General features: G+C 36.3%; 1 protein-coding gene across 2 annotated transcripts in view; it reads left to right on the top strand.

Annotated features, from left to right (window-relative positions):
• LOC148942449 (TBC1 domain family member 13) overlaps positions 1-15,646 on the top strand; it is a 231,952-nt gene that overhangs the window by 139,343 nt on the left and 76,963 nt on the right. For both annotated transcript variants that reach the window (XM_089102906.1, XM_089102907.1), the window contains 2 exons: positions 6,347-6,497; positions 10,558-10,711. In XM_089102906.1, coding sequence (XP_088959032.1) covers positions 6,347-6,497; positions 10,558-10,711 — 305 coding nt within the window. The remainder of the gene's footprint in view (positions 1-6,346; positions 6,498-10,557; positions 10,712-15,646) is intronic.

The raw sequence follows: 15,646 nt of genomic DNA, 5'->3' as shown, positions 1-15,646 counted from the left end.
ATATCCCTTGAACCGAGCTACCGGTAAATCTCCCTTCTGAAACTGTACCATGATGAAAATAAAAATAAAATCCAATAAATCGAAAATAGACTTATCTTTAGCGGACAGGTCCACGTAATGCGAAGTCAGACACCCTTATTGAAGGGGGCCTGGTGGAGCGTGGTAGCCTTTTAGTTTTTTCCACCGTACTCCAAAATCCCAAATTTCTGTATTTAAATCAAATTGTCCGTATTAAAAAGGAAAAACGGTCACTGCTATGATGTTGTCTGGCAAACAAATGGTGGGCGTGGAAGGGGTGTTAATTGCCTTCCAATCACTTTCGACTATTAAAAAGGGCACTAGCTATTTCAATTTCCAATCGAATGAGCCCTTTTTTGAAGTTTCTACGACAACGCTTTCTGTAAATACCTTAGTTGCCCCCAGGGCATAACTTACAACCCTTGTCCTGAGGTTGTTTTTTTTTTTTTTGGGGAGGGGGGGTTGTCATCATCAAAGACCTAATTTCCAGAACTTTTAACTACGTTGAACAAAATGGCTATCTCAAAATTTTGATTGGATGTGTTTGGGGAAATAGTGGGCGTAAGAGGGGGGTTAGTTGCCCTCCAATCACTTTCGACTATGAAAAAGGGCACTAGGCCTTTGAATTTCCAATCGAATTAGCCTTTCTTGAAGTTTTTGTGACAAAGCTTTCTATAAAAACCTTATATGCCCCCAAGGCATAACTTACAACCCTTGCCCTGAGGGCTGTGGGGAGAGTGCCCTCCTTAAGAACATAACTTCTATCTGGAAATCAACTACGCCAAAAAAATGGCTATCTAAAAATTTTGATTGGATGCGTTTGGGGAAATGGTGGGCGTGGAAGGAGTGTTAGTTGTCTTCCAATCAGTTTTGACTATTAAAAAGGGCACTAGCCATTCCAATTTCCAATCGAATGAGCCCTTTTCGAAGTTTCTATGACAACTCCTTCGATACGAAGTACCCTGGCCAAAACCAGAAAATAAATAATAGATTGTGCCAACATTGTTCTTTACTTAGGCAGCGCTATTGCGCTGCCTATGATCATGGTAACCTATCAAGCAAGAAACTAATCTTTGCACCTGAGTCAAAGTCGATATTCATAAAATGAAAGATAAGGTTGAGCAAATCATATGTTATCCATGCGTTCTGCCTTTCATCGCCGTAGGTTGTGACTGTATTTTACAAATCAACACGGTAAAAAAGGATTTTGCACTGAAGAAATATATGATGGTTACCGGTCATTATGCATCAGTTGTAGCCTTCATACTAAAGTCAGCTTCGAAGGAGGAATTAAGGGTTGCTGGAGAAGACGCTCTGCTCATTATGTATTATTATCATTATTATTTATTTTTAACCCACACTTTACAGAGATAAAATACGTGGAGTATCACGAAGAAAAACACATAAAAATGCAACACAATTCAATGTAGAAATCAAAGAATATCAGTTATAGAGCAATGCATAAAATATAAAAGAAACTAAAACAAAAGATAAATAACATAAAAGGAGGGGAAAAAGAAGAACAGAAAAAAAACTCACAACTTACAGAATCTAACAATCAGTAACTTACATGGACGTGGACATAAATTGTTATTTTTACTATAGTTTTTTGATTTTTACTCTCTCTCTACGAAGCTAAAAAATGTTGAACAACCACATAGAGAAAAACAAACAAACAAATTTATGAAAAACAACTTGGGATTGGAAAAACTGGTAAAGTGATGGTGCATAAAAAAACGGATACACGCGGTATTTGAAAGTTTTCTGTGTAGTACTTTCAGTTTTACAGTAATATCAAAAACAAGAAATTTATAAATAATTACCCGGTTTTTAGTCCAAGGTGGAAGAAACAACAAAAATATACAAAATCTAAAATAATTAACCAGGATTCGTTTTAACTCATTTTTCTTAAGAAGGGGAAAAATTCCAGAAGCAAAAAGAATTGAATGGTCACAAAAAATTCAGTAGAGCTTGGCCAACGCGAGTTTATTATATTTTTCTGTATTGGCAACAGTCTTAGTATATCCTAATTGTATATCCTAATTGAATTTTCATATTAATATCTGAGACTGTGCGTTGGCGCAAGCTCGGAAGACTATTAGTAATAGAAATGCTGAGCCATCGAAGAGAATCTACGAGAGGGATAGTAAAGCCATTAAAACGAAGGGGAGTAATAGAATTTTTGTTAAAAGAAAGAAATTTATATTTATCTAAATTAAGAGAAAGGCCTATATCTGAAAAAGATTAGCAACGCGAGAAACCATGTTAGATAGACCAGTTTTAGTACGGGTTATATGAAGCAGGTTATCAGCATAGGCAAGATATGAAACATCAGAAAATTCAGAGAGATAGGTTGCCGATATCTTTACCAGAACTCCCGAAATACAAAATACAAATAGGGTCGGAGATATAACTCCTCCTTGCCTTAAATATCTTTTCACTTTAATAAGAGAAGCTGGCGCCGATTTCAGCCAAAGAAAAGAATTAGAGTATCATTAACGAAGAAAAATTATAACCGATAGATTGACACCGCAACCATGAAGAGCAGAAAAAAGCTGATTATGACAGACACTATCGAAAGCTTTTGATAGATCTAAAGCCCAAAGATATATAGCCTACTCTTTCCCTTAGAAGAATTCTCAAGGAGCAAAGAAGATAATACAGGATTTGCATGCTGACATCCTACTCCGGGCTTAAATTCAAACTGGTTTTCTCTCTCAAGCATATTATTAGTCACAAAAGGTAATACATGCCCAAGAACTTTACTAAAAGTGCAAGAGACAGTAACAGGTCGGTAAGAAGAGCAAATCAAAGGAGAATTTCTCCTCTTTTAAATTGAAGAAACAGTACCACACAAAAAACTCTGGCACACTAGTTGTACAAATACACGTCTGGAAAAGTAGGTGGAGATGGTCAATAAGGGGGGACCAATCTAATAAAAGGTGAAATCTAGATATACCATCATTATCAACATTATCTGATTTAAGTTTCTTAATTGCTTCAACTACGGATGAAAGAGAAATGGGAATACAAAGACGCTGAGATAGGAGGGTACTAAAAATGGCAGAAAGAAAATGATTATACAAAGAATGGACACAGTAATTCACATTAGAAAAAATAGACGAGTAATGGCCGTGCGAAGCAGATGCAGGGAGACAATCACTACTTGGAATATCACTTCTAATCGACTCAGAATTAATAACTTTTCGCCATTCTCTCTTTGACACTGGAAACCCCATATCACGATAACGCATCGACTTAAGATATTTTTTATATTCACTTCGCGTCTTACGCTTAAGGTCAGATACAATTCCACAAGGCGGTCTATCACATCCGTTCTATACTTTTAACCACAGCTTTGCTTTATTTTTCAAAGTTTTTTTAAATTATGATCTAAAGACCAAATGGGTTTTCGCATACCACATCTAACACGTTGCAGCGGCACTGCAACTGCCTCGGCATCTTTGTGACATTTAATTATTTGATTAAAATAGCAATCCAGGTCCGTTTTGCAATTCACTGGTATAGAGCACTGGAGCAGATGATATCATAAGGCAGATAAAAATTAATGAAAAACTGTAGTGCCCATACGAACAGCCAAAAAAAAACTCATCCAAGTAAAAAGTCACCGGCGAAACCGAATTCGGATTGCGCTTAAAAACACAAGCTAGCCCACCGGATGGGCGGCCTCTTGTGGTTTTGGCAGAGTAGTAAAAAACACATCATGATGAGGGCTCCGACGCAAAAGGTTAATGCTAAAGTCTGTGAGAAGATGCTCCTGTTGACAGACCAAATCAAAATTATTGTAGAGCTCATCAATAACGAAGTCCTTATCCTTATTACCATTAATATTAAACTATATTACTGAAAATACAGGGATCATTGAGAAACGGGAGAGCACAACATTAGTTCCTTAGATACTTAGAAGGACAGACTATAAGGAGCAAGATTTTTACCCCCTTTAGCACACTTGATGACAGCGATAAATGGAATGTCCTTAGTAGACAGATGTGGCCTAGTACATCTGACACATTTCGGGACATTACTGGTGCATCCATTTTAAAGGTGATCTTAAGACCGGGACTTGAAGCAACATTTAGATGTATTCTAATGTTCGTGAATTCGAAGTAAAGCATGTCCAACTTTAATTTTCTCTTTGAAAAACGCGGACCGATTGAAGGAATCCTCAAGTTCAAACTTGATTGACACAGTCTGGCCCAATCGATTTGAACCTTGTAACATATTAATAACTGAAAGGTCGACATCAACTGGGAAACCTCTGAGAATCCCAAAAAAGCGCTTGGTTCGTACTTTAACTATTGCACCGGAAATAAAGTTCTGAACTGATTTACAAAAATCTTAAGTTGCAGATTTGTCAATATTGAGATATCATCTGTCATTAACAGGTTTCACGCTACAAACTAATTCATGTCCAGCTATTTGATTGAGAACAGATGTGCGTTTAATCGGATCAGACAGATTTGAAGGCACTTTAGAGATAATAACTGTCACATGAGTGTCAATTGCTGATGTAGGTTTAGGTCGTTGAGGAAAATTATACTGATAATTGTCCAGTTTCCCTGACATTTCTATAACCACTTGTTGCAGCTCATTAAACTTAGAGAGTAAAGAAGTATAAGCAGTGGCAGGGAGACATGGATCATCAAAAGGGGGGAAATCTGAATGAACTCCGTAGGGAAGTTTTCAAAAAGAAGGTGACTACTACTAGCACATTCGTCGACCCAGAACAGTTACCACCAACTTCTGAGGCGGCTAAATTCCAGAGTTACAGGTTTGTACCAAGTTCAGGTGTGGAGTGGAGATCCTGATTCTGAACTTAAAGCCGAGAAATGGGATTGGAAAAATAAAGATGACTTCTTTTATCCATTGACTACTGACGTCCCACCAGCCCATCGTCTGCTTCTGAAAATCATGAAGTGCTCCTGTCAACTGGAATGTAGCTCAACAAGACGTAGCTGATTTAAAAACGGCTTAGCTTGCACTGTAATATGTAAAACATGCAAAGGGACAACATGTTCTATCTCTCCAAGGATCGAAAGCTATAACGATGAGGAGAACGTCGAAGCTTAGATATCTGAATTAAAAGAATAAGTTGTGAATACTAGTCGGAGTTTTTTTGTATTTCAAATGTTCATGAAGTTGATTCGATAATTTTACCAGTTGTGAAGACTAGTCAGTGTATTGATAATAGTTTTTCCGAAGAGGGATTTTAAATATTAGCCGCTGAAAACTAGTATCATAGATGATTTCCCTTTTCTAATATTTTAATGTTTTAATAAACATCTTGCAATCAATTCTTTTAGGCCGACCCATCAGGTGATGGAGCCAGCGACGATCAGATTCAGGCTAACTAATTATTAGATTTCAAAACCGACAATTAAGCCAGCGAAAGATGGTTTCGTAAAAAAAAGAGGGTCACGACGACGAGAAGCGTAAAAATCTCATATTGATGATTATGACACCTTTTTTATATACCGTACAACAAATTTGACTGCATTTTCACATTCATCTTGTCTTGTTACACCGGAATAATAATTCAGTTCAAGAAAAACGAACAATTACCGGAATTTTTTTTTTTTTTTTTATCAGGAAAGTGAGAAAACTGACACGATACGCAAAAATAGCTAGTTTTGTGTCGACCTAGATTTGCAACTTGAGATATGTTGGTAACTCTTTTTTTCTCTACAACATGGTGTAAAAACTATTTCTGTTGCATTTTGTTTGGGGTCAAGCTCTAGTTTGCCTGTACTATAAGTGCACTTGGTTTGATGTTTCGCAAAAATTTAAACTTTAGTTTCTAAGGAATGGGGAGCAGAGGAGGAGACAGGTCGCCCTTATATACACAATAATTTTTGATTGTTTTAAGTGCTACGCTACTCTCATTTGTAAAACCTGTTTCTATTTATTTAATCATGTTTAAGAGCTATATTTGAGTCGTAATTGCTAAGATATGTAACAAAGAACTCCCTGGAAGTTCGCTAGGTGATTGTAGAAAATGGGACAATTGCATGATTTTAGGCGCAAACGTATAATTTTCACTCTCTCTTTCTCCCACTCCCTTGCTTGTGGTGGTCAAAGGGTTGAGAAGGCACACACATTTTCTTTGGTTTGTGCAATAAGATTTATAAAGAAGTATGCCGAAATATTCACTTAGGTGGTTCGCCCTCTGCCCTCTCCCCAACTGACACCTTGCCATTGCTACTGCAAAGCAGGTTAAACTCGCCATGTAAAATTTGGAGGACTCTCGAATCTTTGACCTTTTTTTTATTATTCAAAACCAATTAATTACTAATTAATATATTTTCAGATGATTTTGTAGTGAGTCCGGGACTAAATGTTGAAGAGGCCACCCATTCCTCCTTGTTGATTGATCATCCATTAAACCTGAATCCAAGAAGTCAGTGGCAAGCTTACTTCAAGGATAATGAAGTTCTTTTGCAAATTGACAAAGATGTCAGGTAGTATGTTAATTAGTCGATGAGACTTATAAAGTAATTGTGAGCGGCGTGAGAAAAATAAATATGTTTTAAATATGTTTTTATACGCAGTGAAAAAAAAATAAATAAAGTTACTTAAAAAATTCTGTGGTTTAAACAATTTACTTGAAGATTATAATTTTTTCTAGAAATCTATAAATTACTTACTTATGTTTTATGTTCATTTTTTTCTACATTTCATTTAAAAAAGAAATTTATTGAGCAATTTGTCTGACTCGTATCAAAATTGTACAATGGCCTGTTATTAAAGTAATTTATTAAATTTAATGTAAATTAAATAAGTTGAATTAACTGAATCAATCAACCGAATTAATTCCTTTAATATAATAAATCCAGTTCTTTTGCTAAATAATTAATTAATTAATAAAGTTGCCTATTAATCAACTCGTGAGCACTGCATTATACTGTTGAATTACCGTAAGAGCAATAAATGTTATGTAAGTAATGAGTTGAAATTTTGTCGTTTTGAAATTTTTTGAAATTAAGAAATTTTGTCGTGTAAAGCAACAATTCTGCCCCAAAAAGAGCCTAAATACTATTTAGGGAAACCCTCTAATATTAAAACTATAGGAGTTGTTTCTTTGTGTGTGTGTGTGTGTGTGTTGGGGGCGGGGGTACAAGAAAAACATTCAAAATACATAAAAAAAAATTTGTCACGTTTTTACGAGTCGGACAAACGTTTCGGGGGGGGCGGGAGAGATTCAAACCCCTAACTTTCCTGGATACGTTCTTGGGTGAAATAGATCTTGAGCTTCATTTAACTGATTCTATTTATTATGAGGCTTCGTAAAATTGTGTATGATGATATATATTTATACGCCTGAATTGGAGTGGAGGATAAGTAGATAAGTAGAGGGACAGGACCTTATCCAGGATTTTGATAGGGTCTTTTTTCCGGTGAGGGAAGTTGCAAAAAAGTTTGAAAAATGCATAACAAATTAGTGTATATGCATTTGTAACGTTTTTAAGAGTCGGACAAGTATTTCGGGGGTGGGGATTCAAACTTCTAACCCCCTTGGATATGGCCTTGTAGTGTGGTGGCTAAACTTTCAATAGAATATTTGTAATCCCAAATCTTCTGACTCTCACTGAGCGTTCAGATATATAAATAAAAGGAAGGAAAGGGAATAATTTTTTACTGATCTTCTTTCACTTAAAAAAAAAGAAGACAAATAGCAGAAAATAAAAAAGAGATCACTATAGAAAAAAAATCGCTGAAGTTCATATGCTAGAGGGAGTGGCACAACTCCTTCAAAGAATAATAAGTTATTGAATAATATGCTGGCATACATTATATTATGATTGTACATTATACATTATGTGCGGTCATATATTTATTGGGTTGTCTTAGAATCGATATAGGGTATGTCGTATACTTCTTTTTTTTTCAAAACTGAGTTTAGAAAAGTTTCATGGTAGTATTTGAAAAATCAAATCCCACTAAGTACATTTTTCCAAAATGGTTTTGTTTCGCACCTAGGTTGTCATTGAAAAGTTTCTGAACTTAGACTTCGTGAAATAGAAACTATTGTTACTGTTATTACTATGAATAACTGCTTACTGCAGCACCAAGCCACCTGAGGCCAGTACAGCTGTTTAGGTTTTATGTAAAAGCAACTATTTTAAATCAGTTTTTATTATTATTACTATGCTTTTACTGTGAATACCAGCTTACTGCAGCACCGAGCCACATGAAGCCAGTACAGCTGTTTAGGTTTATGTAAAAGGAACTATTATAAAACAGTTTTTATTTTTATTACTATGCTGTTACTATGAATAACAGCTTACTTGAGCACCAAGCCACATGAGGCCAGTACAGTTGTTTAGGTTTTATGTAAAAGGAACTATTTTAAAACAGTTTTTATTACTATACTATAACGATGAAGAACAGCTTACTGCAGCACCGAGCCACATGCGGCCAGTACAGCTGTTTAGGTTTTATGTAAAAGGACCTATTTTAAAACAGTTTTTATTTTTATTACTATGCTATTACTATGAATAACAGCCTACTGCAGCACCAAGCCACATGAGGCCAGTACAGCTGTTTAGGTTTTATGTAAAAGCAACTATTTTAAAACAGTTTTTATTTTTATTACTATGCTTTTACTGTGAATACCAGCTTACTGCAGCACCGAGCCACATGAAGCCAGTACAGCTGTTTAGGTTTATGTAAAAGGAACTATTTTAAAACAGTTTTTATTATTATTACTATGCTTTTACTGTGAATACCAGCTTACTGCAGCACCGAGCCACATGAAGCCAGTACAGCTGTTTAGGTTTTATGTAAAAGGACCTATTATAAAACAGTTTTTATTTTTATTACTATGCTGTTACTATGAATAACAGCTTACTTTAGCACCAAGCCACATGAGGCCAGTACAGTTGTTTAGGTTTTATGTAAAAGGAACTATTTTAAAACAGTTTTTATTACTATACTATAACGATGAATAACAGCTTACTGCAGCACCAAGCCACATGAGGCCAGTACAGCTGTTTAGGTTTTATGTAAAAGGACCTATTTTAAAACAGTTTTTATTTTTATTACTATGCTATTACTATGAATAACAGCCTACTGCAGCACCAAGCCACATGAGGCCAGTACAGCTGTTTAGGTTTTATGTAAAAGCAACTATTTTAAAACAGTTTTTATTTTTATTACTATGCTATTACTATGAATAACAGCCTACTGCAGCACCAAGCCACCTGAGGCCAGTACAGCTGTTTAGGTTTTATGTAAAAGGAACTATTTTAAAACAGTTTTTATTATTATTACTATGCTTTTACTGTGAATACCAGCATACTGCAGCACCCAGCCACATGAAGCCCGTACAGCTGTTTAGGTTTTATGTAAAAGGACCTATTATAAAACAGTTTTTATTTTTATTACTATGCTGTTACTATGAATAACAGCCTACTGCAGCACCCAGCCACATGAGGCCAGTACAGCTGTTTAGGTTTTATGTAAAAGCAACTATTATAAAACAGTTTTTATTTTTATTACTATGCTGTTACTATGAATAACAGCCTACTGCAGCACCAAGCCACCTGAGGCCAGTACAGCTGTTTAGGTTTTATGTAAAAGGAACTATTTTAAAACAGTTTTTATTATTATTACTATGCTTTTACTGTGAATACCAGCTTACTGCAGCACCGAGCCACATGAAGCCCGTACAGCTGTTTAGGTTTTATGTAAAAGGACCTATTATAAAACAGTTTTTATTTTTATTAATATGCTGTTACTATGAATAACAGCCTACTGCAGCACCAAGCCACATGAGGCCAGTACAGCTGTTTAGGTTTTATGTAAAAGCAACTATTTTAAAACAGTTTTTATTTTTATTACTATGCTATTACTCTGAATAACAGCCTACTGCAGCACCAAGCCACATGAGGCCAGTACAGCTGTTTAGGTTTATGTAAAAGGAACTATTTTAAAACAGTTTTTATTATTATTACTATGCTTTTACTGTGAATACCAGCTTACTGCAGCACCGAGCCACATGAAGCCAGTACAGCTGTTTAGGTTTTATGTAAAAGGACCTATTATAAAACAGTTTTTATTTTTATTACTATGCTGTTACTATGAATGACAGCTTACTTTAGCACCAAGCCACATGAGGCCAGTACAGTTGTTTAGGTTTTATGTAAAAGGAACTATTTTAAAACAGTTTTTATTACTATACTATAACGATGAAGAACAGCTTACTGCAGCACCAAGCCACATGCGGCCAGTACAGCTGTTTAGGTTTTATGTAAAAGGACCTATTTTAAAACAGTTTTTATTTTTATTACTATGCTATTACTATGAATAACAGCCTACTGCAGCACCAAGCCACATGAGGCCAGTACAGCTGTTTAGGTTTTATGTAAAAGCAACTATTTTAAAACAGTTTTTATTTTTATTACTATGCTATTACTATGAATAACAGCCTACTGCAGCACAAAGCCACATGAGGCCAGTACAGCTGTTTAGGTTTTATGTAAAAGCAACTATTTTAAAACAGTTTTATTTTTATTTTAGGCGTTTGTACCCAGCCATTTCTTTCTTCCAAAGAGCAACCGAGTTTCCGAACGGGAATGTGGTAAATGGTTCTGTTTCAAAGCTTCATTTTCGCGTTCAAAGTAGTGGGCTTGCTTCGTCGAGCCTTCATAACAAAGGAATGGGAGTTCAAAAGGTAAATTTCATTTCTAATGAAATTGAAAGAGGTTATATTTCATTCGTTTTATTGGAATAAATATTTTCTGAGGCCACGCTTGCCAAATATGAAGGAATGAGAAACGTTGGGTGATAAACAGAAACGATTTGACTTGTATTTCTTGCGTAACAAAATGGATATAACTAATTTTGCATTCATTTCATTGAAATAAATAATTTCATAACAATGAAATGAGAGAACAAATGCCATGATTTATTTCTACCGAAATAGTGTTCGGTTGAAATTCTTATTTTGTCGATTGAATTCATCTATTCATGGAAATAACATAATTTTTCGCGTCAGTCAATCCTTTGTGGTAACCTTTAGATAAACAGTTCAAGTGTGTTTTCAAGTATTTATTTATTATTATTTTTTTCAGAGGCACTTCATATGGAAGGGGTCGTCGTAGAAACTTCAAAGGGGGCTCATTCGATTGGAAATCGAGAGTTCTAGTGCCCTTTTTAATAGTCTAAAGTGATTGGAGGGCAACTAGCCCCCCCCCCACGCCCATCGTTCCCCCAAACACATCCAATCAAAATTTTGAGATAGCCATTTTGTTCAGCGTAGTTGATTTCCAGATAGAAAACATGTTTTTGAGGAGAGCACTCCCCTACAACCCCCTGGGCAAGGGTTTTAAGTTATGCCCTGGGGGCATATAAGGTTTTTATAGAAGGGTTATCGTAGAAACTTCAAAAAAGCCTCATTTGATTGAAAATTCAAGTAGTCGAAAGTGATTGGAGGGCAACTAACCCCCCTCTAACGCCATTTTTTCCCCAAACACATTCAATCAAAGTTTTGAGATAGTCATTTTATTAAACGTAGTTTTAAGTTCTGAAAATTGGGTCTTTGAGGATGACAACACAACCCTCAGGGCAAAGGTTGTGAGTTATGCCATGGGGGCATATAAGGTTTTGTATAGACAACGTTGTCGTAGAAACTTCAGAAAGGGCTCATTCGATCGGAAATTTAAATGGCTAGTTCCCTCTTTAATAGTCAAAAGTGATTCTAAGACAACTGACACCCCTTCCACGCCCACCATCTCCCTAAACACATTCGATAAAAATTTTGATATATCCATTTTGTTCAATGCAGTTGAAAGTTCTGGGAATTATATGTTTGAGCAGGACACTCCCCCCACAATCTTCAGGGGCAAGGGTTATAAGTAGTGCCCTGGGGACATATATGGTTCTTATGGAAGGAATGCTCGTATAAACTTCAGAGAGGGCTCATTTGATTGGAAATTGAAAGTTCTAGTTCACTTTTTAAGCGTCAAAAGACATTGGAGGGTAACCAGCTTCGTCCCCCCCCCCCAAACCCTTTTTTCCCAAATGCATCCAATACAAATTTTAGGATAGCTATTTTGTTACAAATAATTCAAAGATTATATAACAAAAACTCCAGTGTATACACAACTCCTCAGGGCCCGGGGGCAGTCGTTGTAAGTTTTGCCCTGGGTGATGTATGGCTCTTGTGGAAGGGATTCTCGTATTAACTTCAAAGAGGGCTCATTTGATTGGAATTTGAAAGTTCTTGTTCACTTTATTAGATTCAAAAGAGTTTGGAGGGCACCTAGCCCCCCCCCCCTCCATACCCTTTTTCCCTCAAACCCATCCAATAAGAACTTTGAGATAGTTTTTTTTTTTAAATAGTTGAAAGACCATATAACTAAAACTCCGGGGTCAACACAGCCCCCCCCCCCCCAGGGCCCGAGGGCAGGGGTTGTAAGTTATATTGAAGGGATGCTCGTAAAAAAATTCAGAGATGTATCATTTGATTGGAAATTGAAAGTTCTAGTTCAGTTTTTTAGAGTCAAAAGAGATTGGGGGGCAACTACCCCCCCCCCCCTCTGCCCATTTTTCCCCAAATGCATCCAATAAAAATTTTGAGATAGCCATTAAGTTAAAAATTGCTCAAAAGTCGGATAACAAAAACTTTTTCGTCACAGCCCCCCCCCCCCCAGGGCCCGGGAGCCGGCGTTGTAAGTTATGCCCTTGGGCATAAATTGTGCGTATGAAAGGGATGCTCTTATAAACTTCAGAGAGGGCTCATTTCATTGGATATTGAAAGTTTGAGCTCACTTTTTAATAGTCAAATGAGATCCGAGGGCAGCTAGCCCCCCCCCCCCCCACGCCTTCTTTTTCAAAGCCCATCTGATGATAATTTTGAGATAGACATTTTGTAATAGTTCAAAGGTCGGATAAGAAAAAATCTGGTGTCAATAGAACCCCCCAGGGCACAGGTGAAGGCGTTCTAAGTTATGCCCTAAGGGCATGTATGGTTCGTATGAAGTGGATGCTCGTATGAACTTCATAGAGGGTTCATTTGATTGGAAGTTTAAAGTTCTATTTCACTTTTTAAGAGTCAAGAGAGTTAAACTAGCCCCCCCCCACAAGCTCTTTTTTTCCCAAACCCGTCCGCTACAAATTTTGAGATAGCCAGTGTTTTGGAAATTGTTCAAAAATTAGATAACAAAAACTCCCCCCAAAGCCCGGGGGATAGGCGTTGTAAGTGTAAGTGTAAGTGTTGTCCTGGGGGCGTATATGGTTCATATGAAAGGGATGCTCTTATCAATTTCAGAGGGGGCTCATTTGATTGGAAATTGAAACTTCTAGTTCAATTTTTAAGAGTCAAAAGATATCCGAGGGGAACTAGCCCCCCCCCCCACACATCCTTTTCCCCGACGACCATCCGATAAAATTTTTATAATAGCCATTTCATTAAAAATAGTTCAAAGGTCAGATAAGAAAAATTCCTGTGTCGATGCAACCCGCCAGGACCCGGAGGCAGGCGTTAGGAGTAATGCTCTAGGGGCATATATAGTTCTTATGGAAGGGATGCTCGTATAAACTTCGGAGAGGGCTCATTTGATTGGAAATTGAAAGTTCTTGTTCTCTTTTTGAGAATCAAAAGAGATCGGAGGGCAATTAGCCCCCCCCCCCACTCCCCCACGTCCTAAATGCATCAGATAAAAATTTTTAGATAGACATTTTTTTTAAAATAGTTCAAAGTTCTGATAACAAAAAACCTCGGTGACGACACAGCCCCCCAGGGACCTGGGGTTGGTGTTGTAAGTTATGCCCTGGGGGCATATATGATTGTTATGGAAGGGATGCTCGTATAAACCTCCTAGAGGGTTCATTTAATTGGAAATTGAAAGTTTTAATTCACTTTTTAAGAGTCAAAAGCGGTTGGATGGCAGCTAGCGTCCCCCACACTCCATTTATTTTTTCCCCGAGGCACTTCATGTAGAAGGGGTCGTCTTATAAACTTCAAAGGGGGCTCATTCGATTGGAAATCGAGAGTTCTAGTGCCCTTTTTCAGAGTCAAAAATGATCAGTGGGTAGCTGGCCCCCTCCCAAGCCTTTTTTCCCCAAATACATCTGACAAAAGTTTGAGGTAGCCATTTTGTTAAAAATAGTTCAAAGATCATATAACAAAAACTCCTTTATGTATGGTCATATCGTTAAAAATAGTTCAAAGGTCAGATAAGAAAAACTCCTGTGTCGACGCCCCCCCCCCCCCCCGAGGTCCGTGGCAGGCGTTGTAAGTATTGCTCTGGGGGCATATAAGGTTCTTATGGAAGATATGCTCGTATAAATTTCAAAGATGGTTCATTTAATTGGAAATTAAAAACTGTAGTTCATTTTCTCAGAGTGAAAAAGATCGGAGGGCAACTAGCCACTCCCACCTTCCACGCCTTCGGGTGTATCGGATGGATAAACCCATCTGATAAAAATTTCAGGTGACAATTTTGTTAAAAATAGTTCAACCATTAGATATTAAAGCTCCAGGGTCGACACAACCTCCCAGGGCCTAGGGACAGGCGTTGTAAGTTATACTCTGGGGATATATATTGTTCTTATAGAAGGGATACTCGTATAATGTTCAGAGAGGGCTCATTTGATTGAAAATAGAAAATTTTAGTTCACTTTTAAAAAGTCAAAAGAGACCGAAGCTTAATCTCGTCCCCCCCCCCACGCCTTTTTTCCCCAAACCTATCCGATAAAATTTTGAGATAGCAATCTTGTTAAAAATAGTTCAACCATCACATAATAAAAACTCAAAGGTTGACACAAACCCATTTTTCACTTTGATATTTTTACTTTGATATCAGTTTTGATACTTTGATGAATATTTGATTTTTTTTTTCTAAGTTTGATTTTGAAATAAGGAATTTTTAAAAAATTGAAATTTTTTGTAATCAAAAACGAAGAAAAATTAATTTTAAAAAAAATTCCGAAAAATAAGTTTTTGAAAGTAAAGTAAAGGCCATTTTAAACTCAAGCTCAGCAGATACAAACACCTTTAAAATTCAAACTCAAAACGACCAGAAATTACTATTAAAGAATAAATGAAACCCAAAACGAACAGAAATTAAATAAACAATCAAAGCAAAAACATACAACAAGTAATAATATAAATGAATAAATAGATCTTAAAGCGAGTAATGCTTAGATTGAATATGAAAATCAAGCTTAAGACGAAAAAAATATTTTCTTATTGAAGCACAAATGAAACTTAAAACGAACAGAAATTAAATAACCAATCAATGCAAACAAACATACTATTGATATTAATGTAAATTAATAAATAAATCTTAAAACGAGTGAAACTTAAATTGAATATGCAAATCAAGCTTGAAACGAACAAAATTCACTACAAACAAGAGTTTGGGTATGACCTCCTTTTCTCACTGTAAAAGTCTAAAACCTACTGCATCATTGGCGCTTTACTGAAAAGTATATGCGTCTTGAACAGCCTTGGAAAGTATAAACAACACCAAATTGAATATTTGATGTATAATGATATTAATTGTTGAAACATTTCACTGTAATTGTTGAAGAATTTATTGAAGAATTTGTTTAATTGTTGAAGAATTTATTTCACTGTAATTGTATTTTGATTTTCAATGCT

Source organism: Artemia sp. Qi Xiang Cuo, chromosome 17, assembly GCF_049724085.1.
Source record: "Artemia sp. Qi Xiang Cuo chromosome 17, ASM4972408v1, whole genome shotgun sequence".
Lineage (NCBI taxonomy): Eukaryota > Metazoa > Arthropoda > Branchiopoda > Anostraca > Artemiidae > Artemia > Artemia sp. Qi Xiang Cuo.
This window is presented reverse-complemented; position numbering and strand designations above follow the sequence as displayed.